General features: G+C 43.4%; 1 protein-coding gene and 1 pseudogene across 1 annotated transcript; both read left to right on the top strand.

Annotated features, from left to right (window-relative positions):
- Positions 1-6,592: 6,592 nt before the first annotated feature.
- LOC114501330 lies at positions 6,593-7,748 on the top strand (annotated as a pseudogene).
- Positions 7,749-16,842: 9,094 nt separating this feature from the next.
- VHL (von Hippel-Lindau tumor suppressor) lies at positions 16,843-23,974 on the top strand. Its single transcript, XM_028518371.2, has 3 exons — positions 16,843-17,208; positions 19,656-19,778; positions 21,626-23,974. The coding sequence occupies exons 1-3, from the start codon at positions 17,028-17,030 to the stop codon at positions 21,829-21,831; spliced, it is 510 nt and encodes a 169-aa protein (XP_028374172.1). The 5' UTR covers positions 16,843-17,027; the 3' UTR covers positions 21,832-23,974.
- The last annotated feature ends 499 nt before the right edge of the window (positions 23,975-24,473 follow it).

The raw sequence follows: 24,473 nt of genomic DNA, 5'->3' as shown, positions 1-24,473 counted from the left end.
TTGTGAAGGTCATGTTTATTTAAAGGTGTAAGGTGAGGGGAGGGTAGCAGACACAAGTAGCCAACTTTATTCTCAGTCCCTTCTCTTTCCAATGCTGGATTTTTTTATCATTGTTTCTTTTCAGTTTATTTTTCTCATAAATATGAAATATCACTGTAAAACAATTAAGCACTACAGAAAAGGATTACGAAAAATATTTACACTGGAACAAAGTTTTTTCCACATGAAAACACAGTGATCCCTAACAGATGCATTATTGAAGAAGATACACAGATGTTCACTAAGCAAGTGAAAAGATGCTTCACATACGTCATCAGGGAAATGAAAGTTAAGATAATGAGGTACCACAAGGCACTATTAGGAAGGCTAAAATCTAACACTGATGACACCAAATGCTGGCGAGGATGCAGGGAAACAGGAACCCTCATTCACTGCAGGTGGGAATGCAGAATGGTACAGCCATTTTGGAAGGCAGTTTGACGGTTTCTTATAAAACTAAACATACCCTCACCATATAATCCACCAATCGTGCTTCTTGGGATTTATTCAGACGAGGTCCAAACTTAATGTCTAAAACCCTGCACGTGGATATTTATAACAGCTTTCATCATAATTGACAGAACTTGGCAGTCACCGAGATGTCCTTCAGTAGGTGACTGCGTAAATAAGCTATGATTCATCCAGACAATGGGTTCTGCAGCACTGAAGAGAAACAAGCTGTTGACCATGAAAAGACATGGAGGGGACATGCTTAGTACTAAATGAAAGAAGCCAATCTGATGTGGCCACATAATATGATTCCAGCTATCCAATATTCTGGAAAGGGCAAAATTATGGAGTAAAAACATCAGTGGTCACCAGTGTTTGGGGGGAAGGGAGGAATGAATAGGTAGATTACAGGATTTGTCAGGGCAGTGAAACTGTTCCTGTAGTATCACAAACTATACTAATACTATACTATACTATACTAATTCCTATACTATACTATACGATACTACACTATATGTTATACTACATGATCTATGACATTTTACATGCGTCCAAGCCCACAGGATGTACAACACCAAGCGTGGACTTGAAGGTAAGCTATGGACTTCAGGTGATGATGATGTGTCTGCGCAGGTTCATCAGTTACGAGAAACGTGTCAGATGGCGGATGTTGATAAGAGGGAGGCTCTGTGTGTGTGGGCAAGAGGCATATGGTAAATCCCTGTACCTTCCTCTCAATTATGCTGTAAACACAGACTGCTCTAAAAAATAAAGTTTATTAAAAAATAAAAAAGGATAAATGGTTAATACTTCACCAGTGCTTACATTGAGAAGGTGATAAAAGGACAGGGCAGTGGCCTAGGCATCCATGCACTGTGGACACGAAATAGGTGTCCATGTTTTGCACTCTTGACAAAGGAACACCAGCGTGAGCTTTCCAGGTCCTTCCACACTAGGTCATTGTGTGTTAGCATTCTGAGCACCTCAGTCCCACTCTGTGCTTGTCACAGGGCTGCCTGATAGCCCTTCACTATTTCTCCTTTCCGTTTTCTTTTCTTATTTTATTTATTGATTGATGTTTAGGGAAAGAAAAGTGGAAAACACTGTTTTGTTTGAGACAGAGCTTTGGATATGGATGCCATGTTTCTTTTTTTTTTTTACAACAAGTAAAAACTACTTTGTGACTTCCGGCAAGATGGAGGCATAGGTGTACACACCATACCTCCATGCACAACCAAGATTAGAACAACAATTTAGAGGCAGAATAACACCCAGAACTGACGGAGAATTTATCTGAATGGAAGTCGGACAGCCAAGAAATTGAAGTAGACCCATTCATCCTGACCGGTAGGAGTGGTGGAGACAAGCAGCCGGGCTTGGGGTCGCGGTGCGGAGAACAGGGAGAGTTGGGTGCATAAGGCAACCGGGAGCGTGTAAGGCATCTGGGGTGTGCAGGATCGCAGTGAGTGGACCCTGAGTACGCAAGTGGCAGCTGGCGGACCCAGTGAGGCGGCGATTGTGGATCAGGGCAGAGTGCGCAACCCAGGATCCCAGAGAAGGGACTGAGGTCCCAGGAGAACAGAGCTACTGCCATTGTTCCCTCCCGCCCCTGCCCCCACATACAATGTCACAATCTAGCGACTGGGGTGCCCAGCCCCGGTGAACACCTAAGGCTCCACCCCTCACCGTAACAGGAGTGACCAGACCAAAAAAAAAAAAAAAATGGAGAGAGAGAGAGAGAGAGAGAGATGTCTCAAACAGAACAGATCAATGACCCAGGACTCATTCTTTGAGCAACTAAGAGATAGCCAATCTATCAGACGCACAGTTCAAAACACTGGTGATCAGGAAGCCCACAGAACTGGTTGATTTTGGGTGCAAATTAGATGAGAAAATGCAGTTTACCATAAAAGAGATGAAGGAAGATGCATGGAGAACCAATAGTGATGGGAAGGAAACTGGGACTCAAAACAATAGAGTGGACCAGAAGGAAGAAAAAAAACAACCAAACAGGAAAGAATGGAGAAATAAGAATTCAAAAAAATGAGAATCTTAGGAACCTCCAGCACATCTTTAAACGTTCCAACATCCGAATTATAGGGGTACCAGAAGGGGAAGAGGAAAAGCAACAGATTGAACACATATCTGAACAAATAATAAAGGAGAACTTCCCCATTCTGGCAAAGGAAATAGACCTCCAGGAAATCCAGGAAGCTCAGAGAGCCCCAAAGAAGTTGGACCCAAGAAGAAACACACCAAGGAACATCATAATTACATTACCCAAGGTAAAAATGAAGGAGAGAATCCTAGAAGCAGCAAGAGATAAGGGGACAGTAACCTGCAAAGGAGTTCCCATCAGACTGTCAGCTGATTTCTCCAAAGAGACCTTACAGGCAAGAAGGGCCTGGAAAGAAGTATTTCAAGTCATGAAAAGCAAGGCCCTACATCTGAGATTGCTCTATCCAGCAAAGCTTTCATTTAGAATGGAAGGGCAGATAAAGTGTTTCTCAGATAAGGTCAAGTTAAAGGAGTTCATCATCACTAAGCCCTTATTTTATGAAATGTTAAAGGGACTTATCCAAGAAAAGAAGATAAACACATGTATAGTAAAATGACAGCAAACTCACAATTATTAACAACCACACCTAAAGCAAAATCAAAAGCAAACTAAGCAAACAACTAGAACAGGAACAGAACCACAGAAATAGAGATCACATGGAGGGTTAGCAACAGGGGAGTGGGAGGAGGAGAGAGGGGGAAAAGGTACAGAGAATAAGTAGTATAGATTGTAGGTTGAAAATAGACAGGGGGAGGGTAAGAATAGTATGGGAAATGTAGAAGCTAAAAAACTTATAAGTATGACACATGGACATGACTAAAAGGGGGGATATGGGTGGGAGAGGGTGTACAGGGTGGAGGGGAGTGAAGGGGGGAAATGGGACAACTGTAATAGCATAATCAATAAAATATATTAAAATAAACTACCTTGCAATAACTATGCTTTGTATTCAAATAGAATACCCCAAGCAGCAAAGCCCTTGAGTTCACACCAGGAAGATCATGCACCCCAACTCCGCAGTGCTAGGTACCCCATGTCCTTTTTTTAAAAAGGGTTTTATTTATTTATTTTTAGATAGAGGGGGAGTGAGGGAGAAAGAGGAGAGAAACATCAATGCAAGAAAGGAACATCAATCTTGCACACCCCCAATTGGGGACTAAATCCCACAACCCAGGTATGTGCCCTGAGTGGGAATCCAACAGGCTACCTTTGGATTTGCAGGAGGACTGTCAACCCATTGTTCCATACCAGTCAGGGGTGGACCCTATATCCTTTTAAAAACTGGGAAATAGCCCTAGCTCATGTGGCTCAGTGGATTGAGTGCCGGCCTGCGCACCAAAGGGTGGCCGGTTGGATTCCCGATCAGGGCACATGCCTGGGTTGCTGGCCAGCTCCACAGTGAGGGGCACATGAGAGGAAACCACAGACTGGTGTTTTTTTCCCTCTCTTTCTCCCTCCCTTCCCCTTTCTTCTCCTTCTAAAAATAAATAAATAAAACATTTAGAGAAAGCTGGGAAAAGTAAATGTTTCCCTAAGTTCTGTGAGCCTTTCCAGCAAATTAATTGAATATAGGACAGGGGACTTGTGAGAACTCCCAGTAAGTAACCAAGGCAGATGGAAGTTGTGGGCAACCTGGGGGCCTCCTCTTTGTGACTGGCACCTGAAGTGGGGTGGGAACAGCCTTGTGGGGATCCCCTGCCCTGTGGGACCTGATGCTATCTCCAGGTTGACAGTGTTGGAATTGAGTCAAATTGTACGATGACACCCAGCTGGTGTCACAGAGAATAGCTTGTTTGTAGGGGGAAATACCAGAAGTATCAAAGTGAAATGTTCTGTGTAAAGTAAAGGAGTGTCAGGGTTCAAGACAAATACCCCACATGTCCTACAGTGGCGTATTGATCACTTGGAATTGAAGTTACTAGACTGGCAGCGGGTGCCAAAGGGCGTTTGACCCTCTCAATCTCCCTGAAAGCAGGAAACAGTCAAACCTCATTTCTTGAATGTCAAACAATTCGGTTCTGCACCACGTTGTTCACGGGACAAGGGGGAGGAATGTCTCAGTTGTCAACAAAACGTCTGTTCTTGACCACAAACTGTCTTTTCAGGCTGATAACAATAAATTTCCCCTGTGAAAGCTGTACCTCTGGAACATGGAAGCTACTCCTGATCACTAGATTTACCTCAAAGCCAAAAAGTCAGTATAATCCAATCTTTTAAGTATATATTATTGATTATGCTATCACAGTTTGTCCCACTTTTTTCTCCCTTTATCCCCCACACCCTGCACTCCCACTTTCTGCAGTATTTCCCCACCTTAGTTCATGTCCATGGGATGTGCGTGTAAGTTCTTTGGCTTCTCCATTTCCCATACTGTTCTTAACCTTCCTCTGTCTATTTCATACCTACCAATTCTGCTTCTTATTCCCTGTACATTTTCCCCCATTCTTCCCCATCCTCTCCCTGCTGTTAACTCTCCATGTGATCTCCATTTATGTGATTTTGCTCCTGTCCTAGTTGTTTGCTTAGTTTGCTTTTGTTTTTTAGGTTCAGTTTGCTGATAGTTGTGAGTTTGTTGTCATTGTACTGTTCATAGATTTGATCTTTTCTTAGATAAGTCCCATTAATGTTTCATTTAATAAGGGCTTCATGATGATGAACTCCTTTAATTTGACCTTATCTGAGAAGCACTTTATCTGCCCTTCCATTCTAAATGAAAGCTTTGCTGGATAGAGTAGTCTGGGATGCAGGTCCTTGCCTTTCATGACTTGGAATACTTCTTTCCAGGCCCTTCTTGCCTGTAAGGTCTCTTTTGAGAAATCAGCTGACAGTCTGATGAGAACTCCTTTGTAGGTAACTGTCTCCTTTTCTCTTACTGCTTCTAGGATTCCATGCTTATCTTTTATCTTGGGTAATGTAATTATGATGTGCCTTGGTGTGTTCCTCCTTGGGTCCAACTTCTTTGGGACTCTCTGAGCTCCCTAGACTTTCATGTCTACTTCCTTTACCAGATTGGAGGGGCTTTCGTTCATCACTTTTTTCAAGTAAGTTTTCAATTTCTTGCTCTTCCTCTTCTCCTTCTGGCAGCCCTATGATTCAGATGTTGGAACATTTAAAGTTTTCCAGAGGTTTCTAATCCTCTCCTCATTGTTGTGAATTCTCATTTCTTCATTCTGCTGTGGTTGAATGCTTATTCTTTTTTCTGTTCCAAATCATTGATTTCCTTCCCTTCACTGTTGGGTCCCTGTATATTTTCCTTATTTCACTTTGTATAGTCTTCATTTCTTCCTCTATTTGCAGCCATACTTAGCCTTTTCCGTGAGCATGCAGATTACCAGTGTTTTGAACTCTGCATCTGATAGGTTGGGTGTCCACTTGTCACTTAGTTATTTTCTGTAGTTTTGATCTGTGTATTCATTTGTGTCCTATTTCTTTGTCTTGGAACACATTGTAAGAGGTGGAGCCTTAGGTATTTTCCAGGGCAACCCACTGGGCTGCATTGTGGAGCTGTATGTAGGGGAGGGATTGGAGAGGGAACAATTCCACTTGCTTCTACCCTGGTTCAGTCACTTCCCCTGCTGCCCATAAACAACTGTGCCCTTTCAAGTACTTTCCTGGTGCTAATTCCTGGGTGGGAAGGTTTGGGTAGTTCTAGTACCGCATGGACCCCTCCAATGGACTCTGTTCTGAGACTGGAAGTTTCTCCCACTGCAGCAACCCCCCCAAAAATTTATAGCAAGAGGTGTTGATGCTTTAATTCTCTGCACTGGAACCCTGGGTTGCATGGTCTGTCTCTCTCCCCAGTTGTTCCTTCTGGTTTATCCGCAGTGGTAGGTGGGGCCACCCAGCCTGCCAGCCATTGCCACCTTGTCATGCATCCACTCCACTCTGGCTTCCCATCTCAGCCTCCTACCCATCTGGATGAATGTTTCTTCTTTAACCCATTGATTGTTGGACTTCCACACAGTTCAGTTTTCTGGCAGTTCTGGTTGTTTTTGTTTTTAAATTGGTTGTTATCCTTCTTTTGGTTGTGCGAGGAAGTGAAGCATATCTACCTATGACTTCATCTTGGCCAGAAGCCCAGAATAATCCAGTTTTATTGCCTCTTTTCTAACTTACTACTTTGTTTAAATTCCACATTAATGAACACACAGACCTGGCAGTCTGGGATTCCCAGCAGCATGAGCCAAACAAGCACCAACGGTGGCGATGAGGCCAGCATTGTCCTTCTGGCCCCTGGCCCCTCAATGACGTTCAAAGCCAAGGAGCCAAGAAGCTTGCGGGCCGAGCTGTGGAGGAGAATCACGTGAGGAATAACCAAGTGCTGGGAGTTGGAAGCTATTCTACAATTCTCCATGCTGTGCAGCGAACAACTGAAAGGGTGAAACAAGAGAAGCTGAACCTCGTCTGTATCCCCACTTTCCTTCCAGGCCTGTCAGCTCGTGCTGCACTGCGGCGTAACCCGCAGTGACCTGAGCCAACACCCCGAGACTGACCTGGCCATGGATGGTGCTGACAAAGTGCTGTAGATGCTGGTCTCAGTCTCATCAGGGGCAGTGGAGGCTGCCTGACCCCGAAGACTGTGGTGGGCTGTTCCACTCACTTCATCGTGATTGCTGATTTCAGGAAAGATTCGAAGAACCTTGGGGATCACGTCACAAGGGAATCCCCACTGAGGTCATCCCCATGGCTTACATCCCAGTGAGCAGAGCTGTGATTCAGAAGTTTGGGGTGTGGTTGATTCTTGTATGTGCCCTGACTGGGGATTGACCTGCAGCTTTGGTGTATCGGAATGATAAGGGAGTTTTATCCTGCCTGGGAGTTTGACCCTGTGCACAAATGGAGTGAAATGAGCCCAGCTAAGAAAATGACCCCAGGCACCCCCCTATGTGGTGGACACAGGCCTATTCATCAATATGGCTGAGACAGTCTATTTTGGGATGTTTAGTGGCTCAGTGAACATGAGGGAGAAGCCTTTCTGTGGACCCTGCCAGGAGTGGAGTGTCCTGCCTGGAGCCGCAGCCCACAGCCAGGTGGACATGCCTCTCCAGGAGCCTTTGCCTTAATGTCTGTGTGCCAGGTGGACAGCGGCAGGGTGGGGGCTGGGCGGTTAAATCCAGTCTTCTCAAGTCTTGTTATTAAATTCCTTTTTAAAAGACCAATACTAACATATATACTTTTTACTATTAACATATTCAGGTTTTTAAATTTTTTTGTATCTTATTATATTTAATATTTTTAAAATCCTCACCTGAGGATATAACATATTTTTTGGACCATAAGATACACCTGTGTTTTAGAGTAGGAAAATAAAAAAATTTTTGAAGCAAAAAAATGTGGTAAAATATGGCAATTCTGGCCAAGATGGAGGTGTAGGTAGACACACTGTGCCTCCTTGCACAACCAAAAGAAGGACAACAACAATTTGAAAACAAAAACAGCCAGTACCAATGGAAATTGAACTGTATGGAAGTCCAACAACCAAGGAGTTAAAGAAGTCATATGCATCCAGACCAGCAGGAGGGGCGGAGTTGGGCAAACTGGGGTGGAGAGGACTCACGACAAATCAGTGGCTGGTGGACCCCAGGTGCACAGGGTGGTGGCTGGCAGACCTAGCAAGATAGTGGATTGTGGAGCTCAGTGTGGTGCACATTGCGGTGGGCAGTCCCACATTCACACACAGATAAACCAGGAGAACTGGGGAGCAAGACAGACCACACAACCAGGGTCCCAGCTCAGGGAAATGAAGCCTGAAAACACCAGTTGAAAACCCCTGTGGGGGTTGAGGTGTGGGGAGATACTTCCAGCCTCATAGGAGAGTTCGTTGGAGAGACCCACAGGGTCCTAGAACGTACACAAATCCACCCATCTGAAAATCAGCACTAGAAGGGCCCAATTTGCTTGTGAGAAGTGGGGGAAGTGACTGAAACCCAGCAGAGATTGGAGCAAATGCCATTGTTCCCTCTCTGAGCCCTCCCCGACATACAGCATCACAAAGCAGCTAAGTGGGTTGCCCAGCCCAGGTGAATACCTAAGGCTACACCCCTTGCTACATAACAGGTGTGTTAAGACAAAAAAAAATGGCCCAAATGAAAAAAACAGATCAAAGCACCGGAAAAAAATACAACTAAGCGATGAAGAGATAGCCAACCTATCAGATGCACAGTTCAAACACTGGTAATCAGGATGCTCACAGAATTGGTTGAATTTGGTTGCAAACTAGATGAAAAAATGAAGGCAAATGTACAGGGAACCAATAGTGATGGGAAGGAAACTTGGACTCAAATCAATAGAGTGGATTAGAAGGAAGGAAGAAATAAACATCCAATTGGAAAAGAATGGAGAAACAAGAATTCAAAAACATGAGAGGTTTAGGGAAACTCCACGACATCTTTAAATGTTCCAACATCCAAATCATAGGGTACCAGCGGAGAACAGGAAGGGCAACAAGTGGAAAAGTTATTTGAACAAATAAAGGAGAACTTCCCCAATCTGGCAAAGGAAATAGACTTCCAGGAAGCTCAGAGAGTCCCAAAGAAGTTGAACCCAAGGAGGAACACACCAAGGCACATCATAATTACATTACCCAAGATAAAAGATAAGCATGGAATCCTAGAAGCAGTAAGAGAAAAGGAGACAGTTACCTACAAAGGAGTTCCCATCAGACTGTCAGCTGATTTCTCAAAAGAGACCTTACAGGCAAGAAGGGCCTGGAAAGAAGTATTCCAAGTCATGAAAAGCAAGGACCTACATTCGAGATTGCTCTATCCATCAAAGCTTTCATTAGATGGAAGGGCAGATAAAGTGCTTCTCAGATAAGGTCAAATTAAAGGAGTTCATCATCACGAAAGCCCTTATTAAATGAAATGTTCAAAGGACTTACACAAGAAAAAGAAGACAAAAAACATGTCCAGTAAAATGACAGCAAACTCACAATTATTAACAACCACACCTAAAACAAAAACAAGAGCGAACTAAGCAAACAACTAGAACAGGGACAGAACCAAATAAATGGAGACTACATGGAGGCTTATCAACAGGGGAGTGGGAGGAGGAGAGAGGGGGAAAAGGTACAGAGAATAAGTAGCATAGATTGTAGGTTGAAAATAGACAGGGAGAGGGTAAGAATAGTATGGGAAATGTAGAAGCCAAAGAACTTATATGTAGGACAAATGGACATGAACTAAAGGGGGAAAACGTGGGTGGGAGGGAGTGTGCAGGGTGGATGAAATGAAGAGGTGAAAATGGGACAACTGTAATAGCATAATCAATAAAATATATCTTAAAATATGGTAAAATATTAATAACCTAAATAACATAATATTTCACCAGTGTAAATGTAAACAGAACTCAACAGCAGTATTAACAACCATTATTCCTCCCAAATTTGGGAGGGGGGGAAGTGCGTCTTGTAGTCTGAAAAATACAGGGTGGGGTTTAAAAGATTTAATTTATTTTATTTTATTTGAGACAGAGGGGAAGGGAGGGAGAAAGAGAGAGAGAGAAACATAAATGTGTGGTTGCCTCTTGCACACCCTCTACTAGGGACCTGGCCCGCAACACATGCATGTGCTCTGACTGGGAATCAAACCAGCGACCCTGTGGCACTCAAGTCACTGAGGCACACCTGTCAGGGTTGATTTTTAGTTTTTGTTGGGATCACGGATAGTGCCTTGTTATATATTTTAAGATGAGGTTTAAAAAAATCTGGTGAGTGTAGAAGTGTGGTGTGTAAGGACTTGGTATAAGCTGTCAGGGAGAAAATGTGGCAGTTCTTTTTGTTAGGATCAGGGGTTCATTCAGACCCTGTTGTTGGAAGCAATTGGCCAGAAATACTTGCTAGTACTGCTGTGAAGTGTGAGGTACAATTAAATGATTGTGTTTTGTTGCTGAGTTTTTATCCATTCCTGTATTATTACTTGCATGGTTCATCATCAGAAGTTCTTTCTTTTAAAGTACATTTTATTGATTATACTATTACAGTTGTCCCAATTTTCCCCCTTTGTCCCCTCTCACTCAGTACCCCCTTCCCTCCAGCCAATCCCCCCCTTAGTTCATGTCCATGGGTCATAACATACAAATTATTTGGCTTCTCCATTCTCTATACTATTCTTAACATCCCACTGTATATTTTGTACCTGCTGATTAAGCTTCTTAATTCCTGTACCTTTTCCCCCATTCTCCCTTTCCACCTTCCAGCTGATAACCCTCCAAATGATCTCCATAGTTATGATTCTGTTCCTTTTCTGGTTGTTTTGCTTGTTAGTTAGTTATTTGTTTGTTTTAAATTCCACTTGTTGATAGTTTGAGTTTGTTATCATCTTAATGTTCATAGTTTTCAAAAGAAGAAAGATATTTTTTCTTTTTCTTAAATAAGTCCCTTTTAACATTTCATGTAATAATAATGCTTGGTGATCATTAACTACTTTAGTTTTACTTTGTCTGAGAACCACCTTATCTGCCCTTCTGTTCTAAATGATAGCTTTGCTGATTACAGCAATCTAGGTTTTAGGTCCTTGCATTTCATCATTTTGAATACTTCTTGCCAGTCCCTGCTTGCCTGCAAAGTTTCTTTTGAGAAATCAGCTTATAGTGTTATGGAACTTCTTTGTAGGTAACTATCTGCTTTTCTCTTGCTGCCTTTAAGATTCTCTTTACCTTTGACCTTTGGCATTTTAATTATGATGTGTCTTGGTGTGGTCCTCTTTGGGTTCAACACGTTTGGGACTCTGTTGCTTTGTGGACTTTTATGTCTTTTTCCTTCACCAAATGAGGAAAGTTTTCTTTTGTTATTTTTTCAAATAAGTTTTCAATACCTTGCTTTTCCTCCTATCCATCTGGCATCCCTGTGATTCAGATGTTGGTATGTTTGGAGATGTCCCAGAGTCTTCTTATACTTTCCTTGTTTTTTTTTCAATTCTTGTTTTTTCTTTCTGTTCTGGTTGAATATTTAATTGTTCCTTATGTTTCAAATCATTGGTTTGAATCCCTGCTTCCTTCCCTTCTTTGTTGGTTCTGTGTGGATTTTCTTTATTTCACTTAGTGTAACTTTCATTTCTTCCTTTATGTTGTTGCCATACTCAGTGAGTTCTCTGAGCATCCTGATCACCAGTGTTTTGAACTCTGCATCTGATAGGTTGGTTATCTGTGTTTGATTTAGTTCTTTTTCTGGGGTTTTGTTCTGTTCTTTCATTTGAGCCATATTTGTCTGTCTCCTCAATTTAATTAGATTAAAAAAAGGACTTCAGCATTCTTGTCCTGGGCAGTGGTCTTAAGCTGTGTCCTAGGTAGTGGTCATCTCATCCTGGAGTACAATGGCTCAGATATCATCTCAAGTTGTTTGCAGTCCTTCTGAGGCAAAGGTGGAACTGCTTATGGTCTCCTGGAGTCAGGGTGGGTCATACCTTCAGTTCCTGGAACAAAAGCTTTTACATGCATTGATTACTAAGCTTATTAGCTACTACTTAAATGAAAATTTTCCAACTCTTAAGTCCCCTATCACTTTGACAACCTGAGTTAGTGCACCTGTTAAGTTGTATGGGGTGGAGCCTTAGGTATTTGTCAGGGAGGGGCAACCTGCCTCACCACTCTGTGGCTCTGTGTGGGGGGAGGGATTGGAGAGGGGACAATGCCACTGCTTGACTTCTGGAGGCTTGGCCAGCACTCTCCCAGTTTCCAATCACTTTACTCACTTCCTGTGTGCGACCAGCGCCCTTCTAGCTGTTGCCCTGGTGGTGAATGCCAGAGTGGGTGGGTTTGTGTAAGTTCTAAATACATGGGAGATGTTTCAATAGACTCTCCTGAGAGACTGGCAGTTTCATGGCTGTCCCAACCTCCACAGGGTTTTATAGTTAGAAGTTATGGGGCTCTGTCTTCTTTGTGCTGGAACCCTGGGCTGTGCAGTCTGGCCTGGGGCTGGGATCGCTTTCTCCCTCGATATCCCTCCCAATTTTTATCCACCACACGTGAGTACAGGACTGCCCATTCTGTTGCTGCCACCTTTCCACACCACACTGCATCTTGTCTCTCTGCCCTAACATGGCATCTCCGCCCCTCCTACCCATTTGGATGGATGTGGCTTCTTTACATCCTTGGTTGTCGGACTTCCATACGGTCCGAATTTCTGGCAGTTCTGTTTTTGTTTTTGTTTTTTTTTTAAGTTAGTTGTAATTCTTCTTGTGGTTGTGCAAGGAAGCAAAGCATGTCTATCTATGGCTCCATCCTGACTGGAAATCAGCATTGGAAGTTCTCATCTCTTTATATTGTTCGAGGGTTGAAATAAAATAGTATGGTGCTTGCTCTCTCTCTTTCTCGTAGAGACCTCAGGAATTGAGGAATTCCTTTCAATACCTTTTGGGAATTGAACCTGCAACCTTTCAGTTAGAGAATGATGCCCAACTGAGGATATATAGCTAATATCATCTATAATTTATTGTTACTGAATGCTAGATGTGCTCATTGCTTTATGTACTTTATTTAACCTTCAAGCCCTAAGAAATAGACATTTTTATTTCCATGTAATAGGTTTAGAACAAGTTTAGAGGGGCAGAAATTTGTCTAAAGTCATACAATATAAGTGGAAGTGCTGGGATTTGAACCTATACCTACCTGATTCGGACTGCTCTAACCATTCTACCATTTTTAAGAGAGATTTTATTCATTTACTTTTAGAGAGATGCAAATACAGGGAGAAAGAGAGAGAGAGAAACACCAATGTGTGATTGCCTCTTGTGTGCACCCACCACCGGGGACCTGGCCTGCAACGCAGGCATTTGCCCTGACTGGGAATTGAACTGGTGACCCTTTGGTTCATGGGTAAGCACTAAATCCACTGAGCCACACCAGCCAGGTTAAACCATTCTACTTCTGAATGTGGTGTAACCTGATCTAAAACTTACTTTCTCACACCTAGTCCAGAACTGTTTCACTATACTCACATTAAATACTTTTAAGGCTATTACACACCTATATGCCTTATACGCTGTCCTCACCATCCTTTTGTAAAGAAGTCTTTGTAGGTTTTCCTTGCCGTGTCTGGCAAACACTTTGCACTGATGTCTATGTGGTCTAGTTTCACTTTTCCCAACTTCCTTTCTCCAAAGGTTGAATAGTAAATGTACTATTTTCTGGAAGTCTTGGCTAAGGAATTTAACCCTTCCAGCACTTCCTCCAGCTATATTTGGGTTAGAGCGGCTTCTGGAGCCAAAAGAAGCAACTATATCCCCCTTTACTCTCAAGTCACATGTCTTTGCTCACCAGTCACTGCAGTCCATACACAGTGTTACGCTAAACCGTTTATTTTATTCCTAATGTGTCACTTCTTCAACTTGTGCAGCTAGAGTTCTGATTACAGGCATACCTCATGTTATTGCTTGTCACAGATGTTCCTTTTTTTTTTTTTTTTTTTACAAATTGTAGGGAAGACCTTACACCAGCAAAAAGGTGATGGTTCACTTTATCCCGATACTTGCTTTACTGTGGTGGTCTGGAACCAAAATAGCAGTATCTCCAAGGTGTCTCCTCACTTAGGACCATAGTTAATGTTTTATATGTTAACCTATGTTTACTGCATTACTGTTTTTGTTTTTTAACAAGATGCTGACAGGATGGTTGTGTTGAACCATAAAGAGAATGGGTTTCAGAGAGGTTAAATATACCCATATTTTCTGAGTCCATATTGAACTCATTCATCTTACTATAATGAAAAATTTGGCAGAGTTCATTTTTGCCTTCACACATTGGACATTGTAGGGAAGTTATCGACATGTGCTTCTCTTTCTTTCCTCATGAAGTCTTAATGATTTCTGAAGAAAGATAGTTATGAAGGATTTTTGCTGTTTTCTAACTTGAGTGGGAAATGAGCTGAATATGAAAAATCTCTGCTCTTCAGAAGAGCCTTCAAGATTTTATTTATTTATTTACTTTTAGAGAGAGGGGAAGGGAGGGAGAGAGGAAGAGAGGGAGAGAAACATCAATTTGTGAGAGAAACATCTATCCGTTGCCTTTCTTATGCCCCCCAACCGGGCACCTGCCTGCCACCCAGACATGTATCCCTGCCTGGGAATCAAACCAGCAACCTTTCAGTTTGGGCTGGTACTCAATCCACTGAGCCACAACAGCCAGGGCTAATTCACATATTTATTGAAAACTAACTAAGGTATTTGAACCAGTGAGCTGTCAGACATAGAGAGATCACAAATCTCTTCATAATAAGGTAGTTTGAAGCAGGAGACAGCATAGGAAGAGCTCTGAGGCTGCAATACTGTCACTGGCCAGCATTTATCACCTTGGGCGTCAGGAAACACCATTTACCAATTAGGATGACCCAAATGGGGTCTGAAGCAAGGTAAGAATTCAGGCTAGCAAACCCCTAGGAAAGCTGGCGCCACATTTACCCATTAGTCAATATGTGACTTTTTTCCTCCTATCCCACCAACTTTGTAAGTCTGGAGCTGGAGAACAAAGGACTCTCCTTCCTCCTCCTCCCCTCCCCCCTCTCTCTTCCTCTCCTCCCTCTCCTCTCTCTCTCTCCTCCTCTCTCTCTCTCTCTCTCTCTCTCTCTCTCTCTCTCTCTCTCTCGGGCTCAGGGGGCTCTTGGCTTCTCGAGCCACAGCGGTCTCTGGCCACCCGGCCTTAGGCTGCCCAGGGGCTTGCCACCCTGGTCTTCAGACGCTCTTGCTTTTCTCACCTTGCTTTGCTCTAAAACTTTCCCCTGTCACCCTCTACTCTACCTGGTCCTGTTCTCTTCCATGGAAGGGAGCCACTAATAAACTGATTACATACTACTAGATTTGCTGATATGTAATTCTTTACATGCATCACAAGAAGAACCAGGTCTCACCCATTAACAGTTTCAATCTTTTTAAAAACCAAGCTTGAACTGGATTCAGAAGCAGGAAAAACAGGAGGAAACTGATTTTTTTTTTTTTTGCGTTAGAGACGTATTCAGTTCTTCTAGCTCTTGTTTAAGATTCACTTAGTTCACGTAAAGTTCAAAGTCACTCAGTACTTTGAATTTTTTCTACCTTTACTTCATAAAGCTAAATACATGTTCGTAAACAGTATTTGTTACTGTAGGCCACGCTAAGTGGATAGAAAGTCTATTGTTCATCTCTGGGCTCCTTTCCAGGATTTGTATTCAGTTTCATACTGTTGCCTGAAAAAAAAAAAAAAGTTTGCCCCACACGCCTGTGGGGAGCTTTGGGCAGTTTGCAGACAGTTGGTGCCAGTAGTAACTACTAAAATACAGCTGATTCTGAAGGCAGTGTAGCTGTCCAGCAGTTGTACAAGAAATCTGGTTGAGGAGGGCACTCAGGTTTATTTCCTGGAGAAAAGTTAGCCAGTACAAAAGCTGTCCAAAAGTTAGGATTAGCTCACAAAACTTAAAGGTAAGAGAGACTTTTAAAAATAACCTAGACCACCCCTGCCTTTTGACATTCTTTCATATTTTTAAAAGATTTATTTATTTTTAGAGAGAGGGAAGGGAGGGAGGGAGAAAGAGAAGGAGGAGAAATATTGATTTGTGGTTGCCTCCCATGCACCCCCAGCTGGGGACCCAGCCTGCAACCCAGGCATGTGCCCTGGCCAGGAATAGGACCTTGGACAGTTTGTTCACAGGCCGGTGCTCAATCCACTGAGCCACACCAGCCAGGGCTAACTTTCTCATTATGTTCAGGAGAGTTAATTTGACAACTAATACTTGGAATCTAACATCTAACAGTTGCCTAATCCTTTTAACCAAGTGTAGCATCGAGCTTTTTAACAGATAGTAAAATTAATAACTTGTTTTTGTTTTCTTTGAACTTAGTTCCACTGTACTCTTCTATGGCAAGGGGATTGATTTCTATTGGTCGTAAAGACATACATTTCTTCTCCATCGTAATTGTTTGCATATGCATAGGATATCTTGAAAGGAAGTACAAAAATCTGGAGATACCTGCTGTTTCCAGGAATTTTTTCTGGATGGCTAGGGGAACTGGGATAAGAGGGAAAATTTTAACTTTATTATACTCTTCTGTATAAAATTTTAATTTTGTGACCCAAAGTTGAGACAAACTTGATTAATGAGAAATTTACTAAGTAAATAATAGCGCAGACGGAACGGAGAATATGGCAAAACCATGCGGTCTCATTAGAATAAAAGAAGCAAAGGAAACAGGAGGGACGACCCAATTTCTGGGAGAACAGGAGAATGGGTTATCCTAGGACCGCCCACCGCCTCAGTGAGGTGAGACGCCTGTGGCTAGATCCCTCCGCGCACGCAAAGACGCCTGCCCGGGAACTGGCACGTACGCCCCGCCCCTTTCCGCTCCGTGCAGTCAGCGAATCCCCAGCCGTTTAGGCCCCGGTTGTCTAGGCTCCCGGAGGTAGTGCTCAGGGAGGCTGGGAACCTGGGGGACACCGAGGAGTGCAGCGAGTGATAGGCCGATAAGAGTACGGCGGGGAAGAGTCCCATCCGGAGGAGGCGGGCGCCACGCAGGAGATGGAGGCGGAGAAGCCACGGCCGGTGCTGCGCTCCGTGAATTCTCGCGAGCCATCCCAGGTCATCTTCTGTAACCGCAGCCCGCGCGTCGTGCTCCCCTTGTGGCTCAACTTCGATGGCGAGCCGCATCCATACCCCACCCTGCCGCCGGGCACCGGCCGTCGCATCCACAGCTACCGAGGTAGGGTCGCCCTTACGCGGTCCGGCCCCGCAGCCCTCTTTGTTCCGCTGCCTGAGCGCCAGCCCGCCGCTGCCGAGCCGTCCCCAGAGCGCTACCCAGCGCTCTAGGCCTGATAGCAACAGCAACGGTGGCACTAACTCATAGACTCCCTTCCACCATCCGGGGAGGCAGGTGCTCTTGTCATTATTCCCATTCACGCATAAGAAACTGAGGCCCCAGAGAGGTAGTGACAGATCCAAGGTGAAGCTACTAGTAAGTGGCAGAGCATTCTTCTTTATAAGACTGATTAATTTGAGTTTGATGGTGACTTTTCCCCAACCCCATTCCACTTGTAGTTATAAAAGAAGCGCTCCATCCCTAATGCCCATTTGTTTAGTCCGTGAATGGAAGACTCTCACATTCTTCAATGACCCCAGTGGGCCAGGCCCGCGTAGGGGCCCTGCCTGCATGGAGAACTGTCTAGTGGGGAGACAGACGAATGCATCAAAACAGCTGAGAACAAGCCAATGTCAAAATTGCTGCTGTAGGAACGGAGCACAGCGGGCTGCTGGAGCTTGGAGCCGGCATTTATCTGCTCAGTCAAGGGGAGGTGAGGATGGGGCGGGTGGTGGTGGTGGTGAGTGTAGACCTGTGGTTTCAAATAGCTCTGGGAGAGCTTCCCGGAGAGGAAAGGGAGCCCTGCAGGATGAATGGGATCTAACCAACCAAGAGAGCAGTTCTAGGCAAGAGGGAACCGCATGGGCTAAAGGAGGAGTGGGTATGGAATGGTGAGAGAGGAAGCCCTAAAGGTGATTTTACACCTAGGGAAATGGGGGCCGTTGGAAGTTTTTTAGCAGGGACATGACATTGCCAGGTTTACATTCTGCAGTGCTTACACAGGTTGCTGTGTGGTTTGGGGAGGAAGACTGGTGTGGAGGAACCAGTTAGGAAGCTGTTTTAATAACCCAGGGGCTGGTGGGGGTGGGGATAACTAGGCCTTATTGCCTAAAGAGGTAGTAATCTTCCCATGGTTTTCAAGAAGAAAAGTAGTCGTAGTGGGACTTAATTTTCACAATTATAGAGGCAGACTCAAAGATACAGAGAACAAACCTATGGTTGCCAGAAGGGAGGTGAGTTGGGCTGGGTACAAAAGCTTGAAGGGATTAAAAAGTAGGAACTGACAGTTAGAAAGTAGTCACAGGGGTGTAAAGTACAGCACAAGGAACATAGTCAGTAATATTGTGGTAACTGTATGGTGCCTGTAGCTATCAAACTTAAGGGGAAAATCACTTTGTCAATTATACAAATGTCTAACCACCATGCTTTCCCACTGAAAGCATTATAAAATAATACTAAATGTCAACTAATTGAAATATAAAATGTTTTTCAAATGAATAAACATTTCACAACCATCCTGAGAGGAGCCTGATGAATCTTTTTTTCTTGAGGGAGGTATAGTCAGTGCCTCTTAAACTTTCACACCAAACTAACACTTCTGTAGTGTCCTACTTTATCTAGAAAGTTGTTTAAATTTTGTATTCTTCAGAATTTATTTGTGATTTAATATAATTTCTTTTTTACATGCTACCATGTGAATGTACTTAATGTCACTGAAGTATATACTTAAAATGGTGTAAATGGTCAATTTCATGTTACGTACATTTTACCACAATAAAAAAATTGCCAGCTTACATTCCTTAAAATTTGCCATCAGAACTTCAAGTAAGTTTATGCCCCAGGAACACCTGCTATATTTATTCTGAGACACCTCCGCCTCCTTAAACAGCATCGTCGCCTGGGGGTTTGCCTTCCATTCTTCTCTCTCTTGCATATGATGCATTTGTTTCTTAAGTCCAGGTTAATTTACATAATGTGCAGATCTTAGGGTTTGATGGGTTTTGACAAATGTAAACACCTAATTAAAGTTACAGATTAGAACATTTCCATCGCCCCAGAGAGTACCCTCTTCCCTCTTTCTACTCATTCCCCTCCCATCCAGAGGCAACCAGTCTTCTGATTTTTTACATCATAGATTAGTTTCATCTGTTCCTGCAGAATGTACCCTCTCTGCCTTGCTTCTTTCTCCACAAGATGTTTTTGCACCTTGTTTTTGAGAAGCACAGATTTGAGGAGTCACTGACCTCATCTCTTCTTTTAATTTGCAGTGTTGGTGTGATTTGTAATTCATGTGCTTTGCTTTTCTCCATGGTAGAGTAGAAGGTAGTGGTGTGATTTGGAGCCTCAAGTACATGGTCTTCTATTTACTAGTCCTGTTGCCTGAGCAGGTCACTTGGCTTTTTCAGACCTATTTTCTCATGTGTAAATGAACCTTTTGTGAGGACTGAGCAAGCTAATGTGGAAGGCCTTTGTCTGAAGGTTAAGCAGAATGACGGGTATTTTAATGTCGGTGCAGGGAGGTGCAGGAAATAGGGGTGTGGCTATTAAACAGCCTCTGCTTGCATTGACAGGTCACCTTTGGCTCTTCCGAGATGCTGGGACCTATGATGGGCTTCTGGTTAACCAGACGGAACTATTTGTGCCCTCTCTCAATGTGGATGGACAGCCTATTTTTGCCAACATCACACTACCAGGTACTGAGGTTCCATCTTACTTTTCAAAAAGACCAGGCTGTTGCAATAAGTAGAAGAAAGGCCACTTGCAGGAGCCAAGCCTTTAACTCATTTTTGCTTGGTGCTCGGTAAGGTAGGCAACCTTTCCGTGTCCTATTCTCCAGCACAGATACAATGGAAGTAGAATATTTGTAGGCTCTGTATTGAGCAGAGGTGTCGTGGTGTCTCAGAAGCTCTGCAGGCTCGTCAGAGCTGGGCTGCATTAAAATATCTGATGGTAGAATTATGAATGCATTTTACTTCCCTGGCCTTAGAGTAGAACATGCCCTGGAGTCTCAGGAGAAGAACAAGGTGCAGAGATTGAGCTATCATGACTACTTTATTTTTATTTTTTAAGATTTTCTTTCTTTATTTTCAGACAGAGGGTAAGGGAGGGAGCATGGGAGGGAAACATCAATGTGTGGTTGCCTCTCTTGCGCCCCCTACTGGGGACCAGGTCCACACGCAGGCATGTGCCCTGACTGGGAATAGAACCCGCAACCCTTTGGTTAACAGGCTGGCACTCACTCCACTGAGCCACATCAGCCAGGGCAATATATCATGGCTACTTTATATGGCTTCTAATATTGTATCTTTTAATGTTATTTAACCCAGTCAAACTCACAGTGCCAACAGGGGTTACAAAAAAAAATCTCTGAATTGAATATTAGCATCATAGTATACCCTTTGTCTAAGACTCAAGTGATTTTGGGAGCCAGTCTCAATCCATTGAGATTTTGCTTCCTGGCAGTTGTCGTCAGTTTGGTTCAAATAAATTAATAAAAATTGTTAAAAACAAAACCTCAAGCGATTGCTAGGTTGAACTCTAAGAAACTGATGTTCTTATGCATTAAACAAATACCATTAAATATCTATAGCAGCTTCATAAGTTTCAAACGAATAGGTGTACAAGGTCCTGTTTTAAGGAAGTTGGTATATGAACATGATAATTGATGAGTAAATTTTGCCTCGTGCGGTACCCTTAAAGCAGGAATGTCAAACTCATTTTCACCAGGGCCCACATCAGCCTCTCGGTAGCCTTCAAAGGGCCAAATGTAGTTTCAACTCCTTAATGGTTAAGGAGTGTTTTTACATTTTTACAGTCCTAAAATTATTTTGACCCTTTGAAGGCAACCGTGAGGCCGAGGTAGCGCCCAGTGAAAATGAGTTTGACACCCCTGCCTGGAAGAGTAAGTTCTGAGAGTAAAATCAGATTTCATTTCCCCCAAAATCAAATTCCACACCATTTTGGTTCTGTACTGCTTTTGTGACAACTACCCCAAAACCAACAACAACCACTTGATTTGTCCATAACCCTGCAGTACAGGCTTCCTCAGCTGGGTGGTCATTCTGCTCATTGGTGGTCATTGGTGTGGCTGTTTTCTCCTGGCAAGTTGGCTGAGGGCTGGGCTTCTGTCCCTTGTGGTCCCAGTGCCTGTCCCTCTGTGTGAGGCCTCTCCCCCAGGGCAGCTCAGTGCTTCTGAGAGGGTAAGAGCCAAAGATGCCAGGCTTTCTTAAGGCTCAGACCCAAAACTGCCACACTGTCCCTTCACCCACATTCAGTTCTTAAGACACATCGCAGGCCTGGTCCACTTTCAAGGGGAAGCTACTACACAGGGTGACAGATACCATGACAAATACCATGAGATGCCCATTGAGGCCATCACGTCACATCTGCCACAACACACGTCCTCACTTTTTTTGCCCACAGTGAGGTCCATCTGTAGTAAGTGTAATTGCCATGGTTGGCAAAGGCTCTTGCTCACTCATCCCCTGTCTCAAGGCCTGCCTGAGTTTGCTGCTGAAGATTCATGTTTTTGTCCTTACAGTGTATACCCTAAAAGAGCGATGCCTTCAGGTTGTGCGAAGCCTAGTCAAGCCTGAGGATTACAGGAGACTGGACATTGCGAGGTCACTCTATGAAGATCTGGAAGACCACCCGAATGTGAGAAAAGACCTGGAGCGGCTGACACAGGAGCATATTGAAAATCAGCAGATGGCGGATGAGACTGAAGGTTTTAATTTGCCCTCCTGAGCCTTCGCTTTTGATGGAACTGACTGCTCTTGATCTAGATATAGGACTGGTCACTTATTCTCGGTTTCAGGTGTCTCATTCTTGCAGTAAAATAATGCTCCTTGCTTAAAAGAAAGTTAACTGATTTCACTAGGTATGGTGATGATTAGGGGCAAGTAAGTGTGTATAAAGGAAAGTACTTGTATTTGCCTCTTAGTCAGGAGAGTTTCTGTGTAAGAACCGTTGTGTAAGTAAATCAGTGAGAAGTGCAGCATATTCTTTGATTGTAAGAGAGCAGTGGCATCTGCTTTAATTGCTGTACTGTGGTTGGTGACATGTCCACCTGCCGCCTGAGAAGACTGAGATGTCCTTGAGGCAGGAACAAACCTGTCTCCTCTTTGAGACCCCAGTGCCTCTCACACTGTGAGCCTTCACCAGTGATTGTTGAACGAACAAACCAGTGGGTACTTTGGTAGGAAGTGTTGGAGGATTTGCCCATTTTTCAGGGGGGTGGGAAACAGGGGACCTTACAGTGTGCACAGCAAATAAACGTTTTAAAGGGAATCATTTTGTGCTTGCTTCGGCAGCATGTGTACTGAAATTTGAGTGACTGGAGAAGACACACAGCTTCATGAAGCGCTCCGTGCTTTGTGCCCTGGCCCCCTGGGCGTCCTCACACCCTCTGCTGGGCCGGAAGAAACACGTGTCCAAGCACAGCGTGTGGCACTCAGTAGCAAAATTGTGACTTTTCACTATACAAATGTTCGTGGAAGGCACTCTGTGTAATGGAAGAAAGCTGAGTCATACCTGGGGTATTTGTGCCAATATGTTAACTTGCATTTCCTTTGTAAACATTAAACATTCTGAAATCGACTTATTTAAAAAGGGGGGGGATCATTTTTATATAAAGTAGTTTCTATAATTTTCTAATACACTTTTTTCCATTCCTGGTTGTTACAGCGCTGTTTTACTTTTGTTTCTAAACCAGGGTTAGGTTCTTACTGTTACTGTGATGATAGCTTTTTTGAAACTTGACATCTGCACAGAAGATAGGAGAAAATAGCTGTCCTCTTGTTTAACTCTAGTATGAAGGAGAGACTACTGTACTGTAAGTAGGTTTTTGCCACGTGTGGCTATTTCTGTTTCTTTTTGTAAATTCATGGCATTCTGTTTGGTTCAGCTTTTTTCAGCAGGCAGGATTTGGTGGCACTTTGCCCCTGCCTGGAGGAGAGGCTGAATCCCACTGTAAGCTCCGGGAAGTCCCTGCTCACGCACAGTGGATTCAGAGAGCAGCCTGGGCTGTTTCACAGTTTCATGGATGTGCAGACACTTTCTTACATGCCAGGCTTAAATCCATTCAGTACTTCTGTCAGGCTTCCTTTTTGGTGACAGTTTGAGAAAAATTCAGTAGAGAAAATGTTGGAAAGGACAGAAAAGTAAAAGGAAGAAAGAGATCCCTGCAGAAACACTACCTAAACACAACCACTAACCTAACATTTTGAATTTTCAACCCTTTTTAGGGTTACTTCTGGTTGGTTGGTTTTGACAGAGTTGAGGTTATACTGTACTTACAGTTTTGTATTCTATTTAACTTTGTAACTTAAATATCTTCTCATGGCATCTTTATCAGCTCTCCATAAACATTAGCACAATGTTTCTTTTGTGAATAATGTTGGGATATTTCTTGGCATCTTTGGCCCCTCTTGCTAACCTTCGGGCTCAGGAACCAGTGCCCCACGGCTGTCTCGTTACTGCCTCACGTTTCACCCAGTCTGGTTCCCCTCTCCACAGTCAGCAAACTGGTTGGCTCTTTCTTGTTTTAAAGCACATTGTAGTACTCATTCAGTGGTATACCTCTAACTGTCTAAATTTTTGTGTCAAATAGTTGGGCAGGGAAGAAGAAATGCTGGTACAGGAGGCAGCTGTCCGAGTTCTGGAGTGGGGTGGGCTGGGGATTATGAAGTCTGCTGGTGCTGGATTAGTTCAGTGTTGGTTTTACTTTATTTTAATCTGTCTTTGTGTCAAAATGAGATTTCATGTTCTTGTTAAAACATGCAGTTTGAGCACTGTTTTTGTGTTGTCCAAGGAAGATTGAAAACCTGTAGCATGAATAATGTGTTTTTCACTTGAAGTCTTATAAATGTATTAAATATATTAAAAAACTATGCTGTTTCCTCTTTTTTTAGTTTTTAGATTTTTAATTTATTTATAGATAGAGGGTAAGAGAGAGAGAGAAACATCGATGTGTGAAGCATTCATCAGTTGCCTCTCATAGGCCTTCTACTGGGACCCTGGCTGCAATGCAGGCACATGTCCTGACTGGGAATTGAACCGGTGACCTTTTGGTCTGAGTTAGCACTCAGTACACTGGGCCACAACCAGCCAGGGCAAATTTCCTATGTTGACATTAAAAAGGCTGTTCTGTAATACATTAAATGGTGCTGAGTAAAGGAAATAAGGAGGGTGTGTTGTGTAATTTTAACCAGGTTCTTCTCTCTAGGAGAGTTGTGAAGGTCATGTTTATTTAAAGGTGTAAGGTGGGGGGAGGGTAGCAGACACAAGCAGCTAATTTCATTCTCAGTCCCTTCTCTTTCCAATGCTGGATTTTTTTTTTAAAGATTTTATTTATTTATTTTTAGAGAGGGGAAGGAGGGAGAAAGAGA

This window comes from Phyllostomus discolor, chromosome 7 (genome assembly GCF_004126475.2).
Source record: "Phyllostomus discolor isolate MPI-MPIP mPhyDis1 chromosome 7, mPhyDis1.pri.v3, whole genome shotgun sequence".
Taxonomy (NCBI): domain Eukaryota; kingdom Metazoa; phylum Chordata; class Mammalia; order Chiroptera; family Phyllostomidae; genus Phyllostomus; species Phyllostomus discolor.
Note: the sequence above shows the minus strand (reverse complement) of the source record. Positions and strands in the feature narration are given on the sequence as shown.

What these genes read in the sequence shown, in the direction of transcription:
- VHL (XM_028518371.2), top strand. Translation starts at nt 17,028, where the DNA reads ATGGAGGCGGAGAAGCCACGGCCGGTGCTGCGCTCCGTGAATTCTCGC. An exon ending in TCGCATCCACAGCTACCGAG is followed by an intron (nt 17,209 to 19,655) that starts GTAGGGTCGCCC and finishes TTGCATTGACAG; the next exon opens with GTCACCTTTGGCTCTTCCGA. An exon ending in TGCCAACATCACACTACCAG is followed by an intron (nt 19,779 to 21,625) that starts GTACTGAGGTTC and finishes TTGTCCTTACAG; the next exon opens with TGTATACCCTAAAAGAGCGA.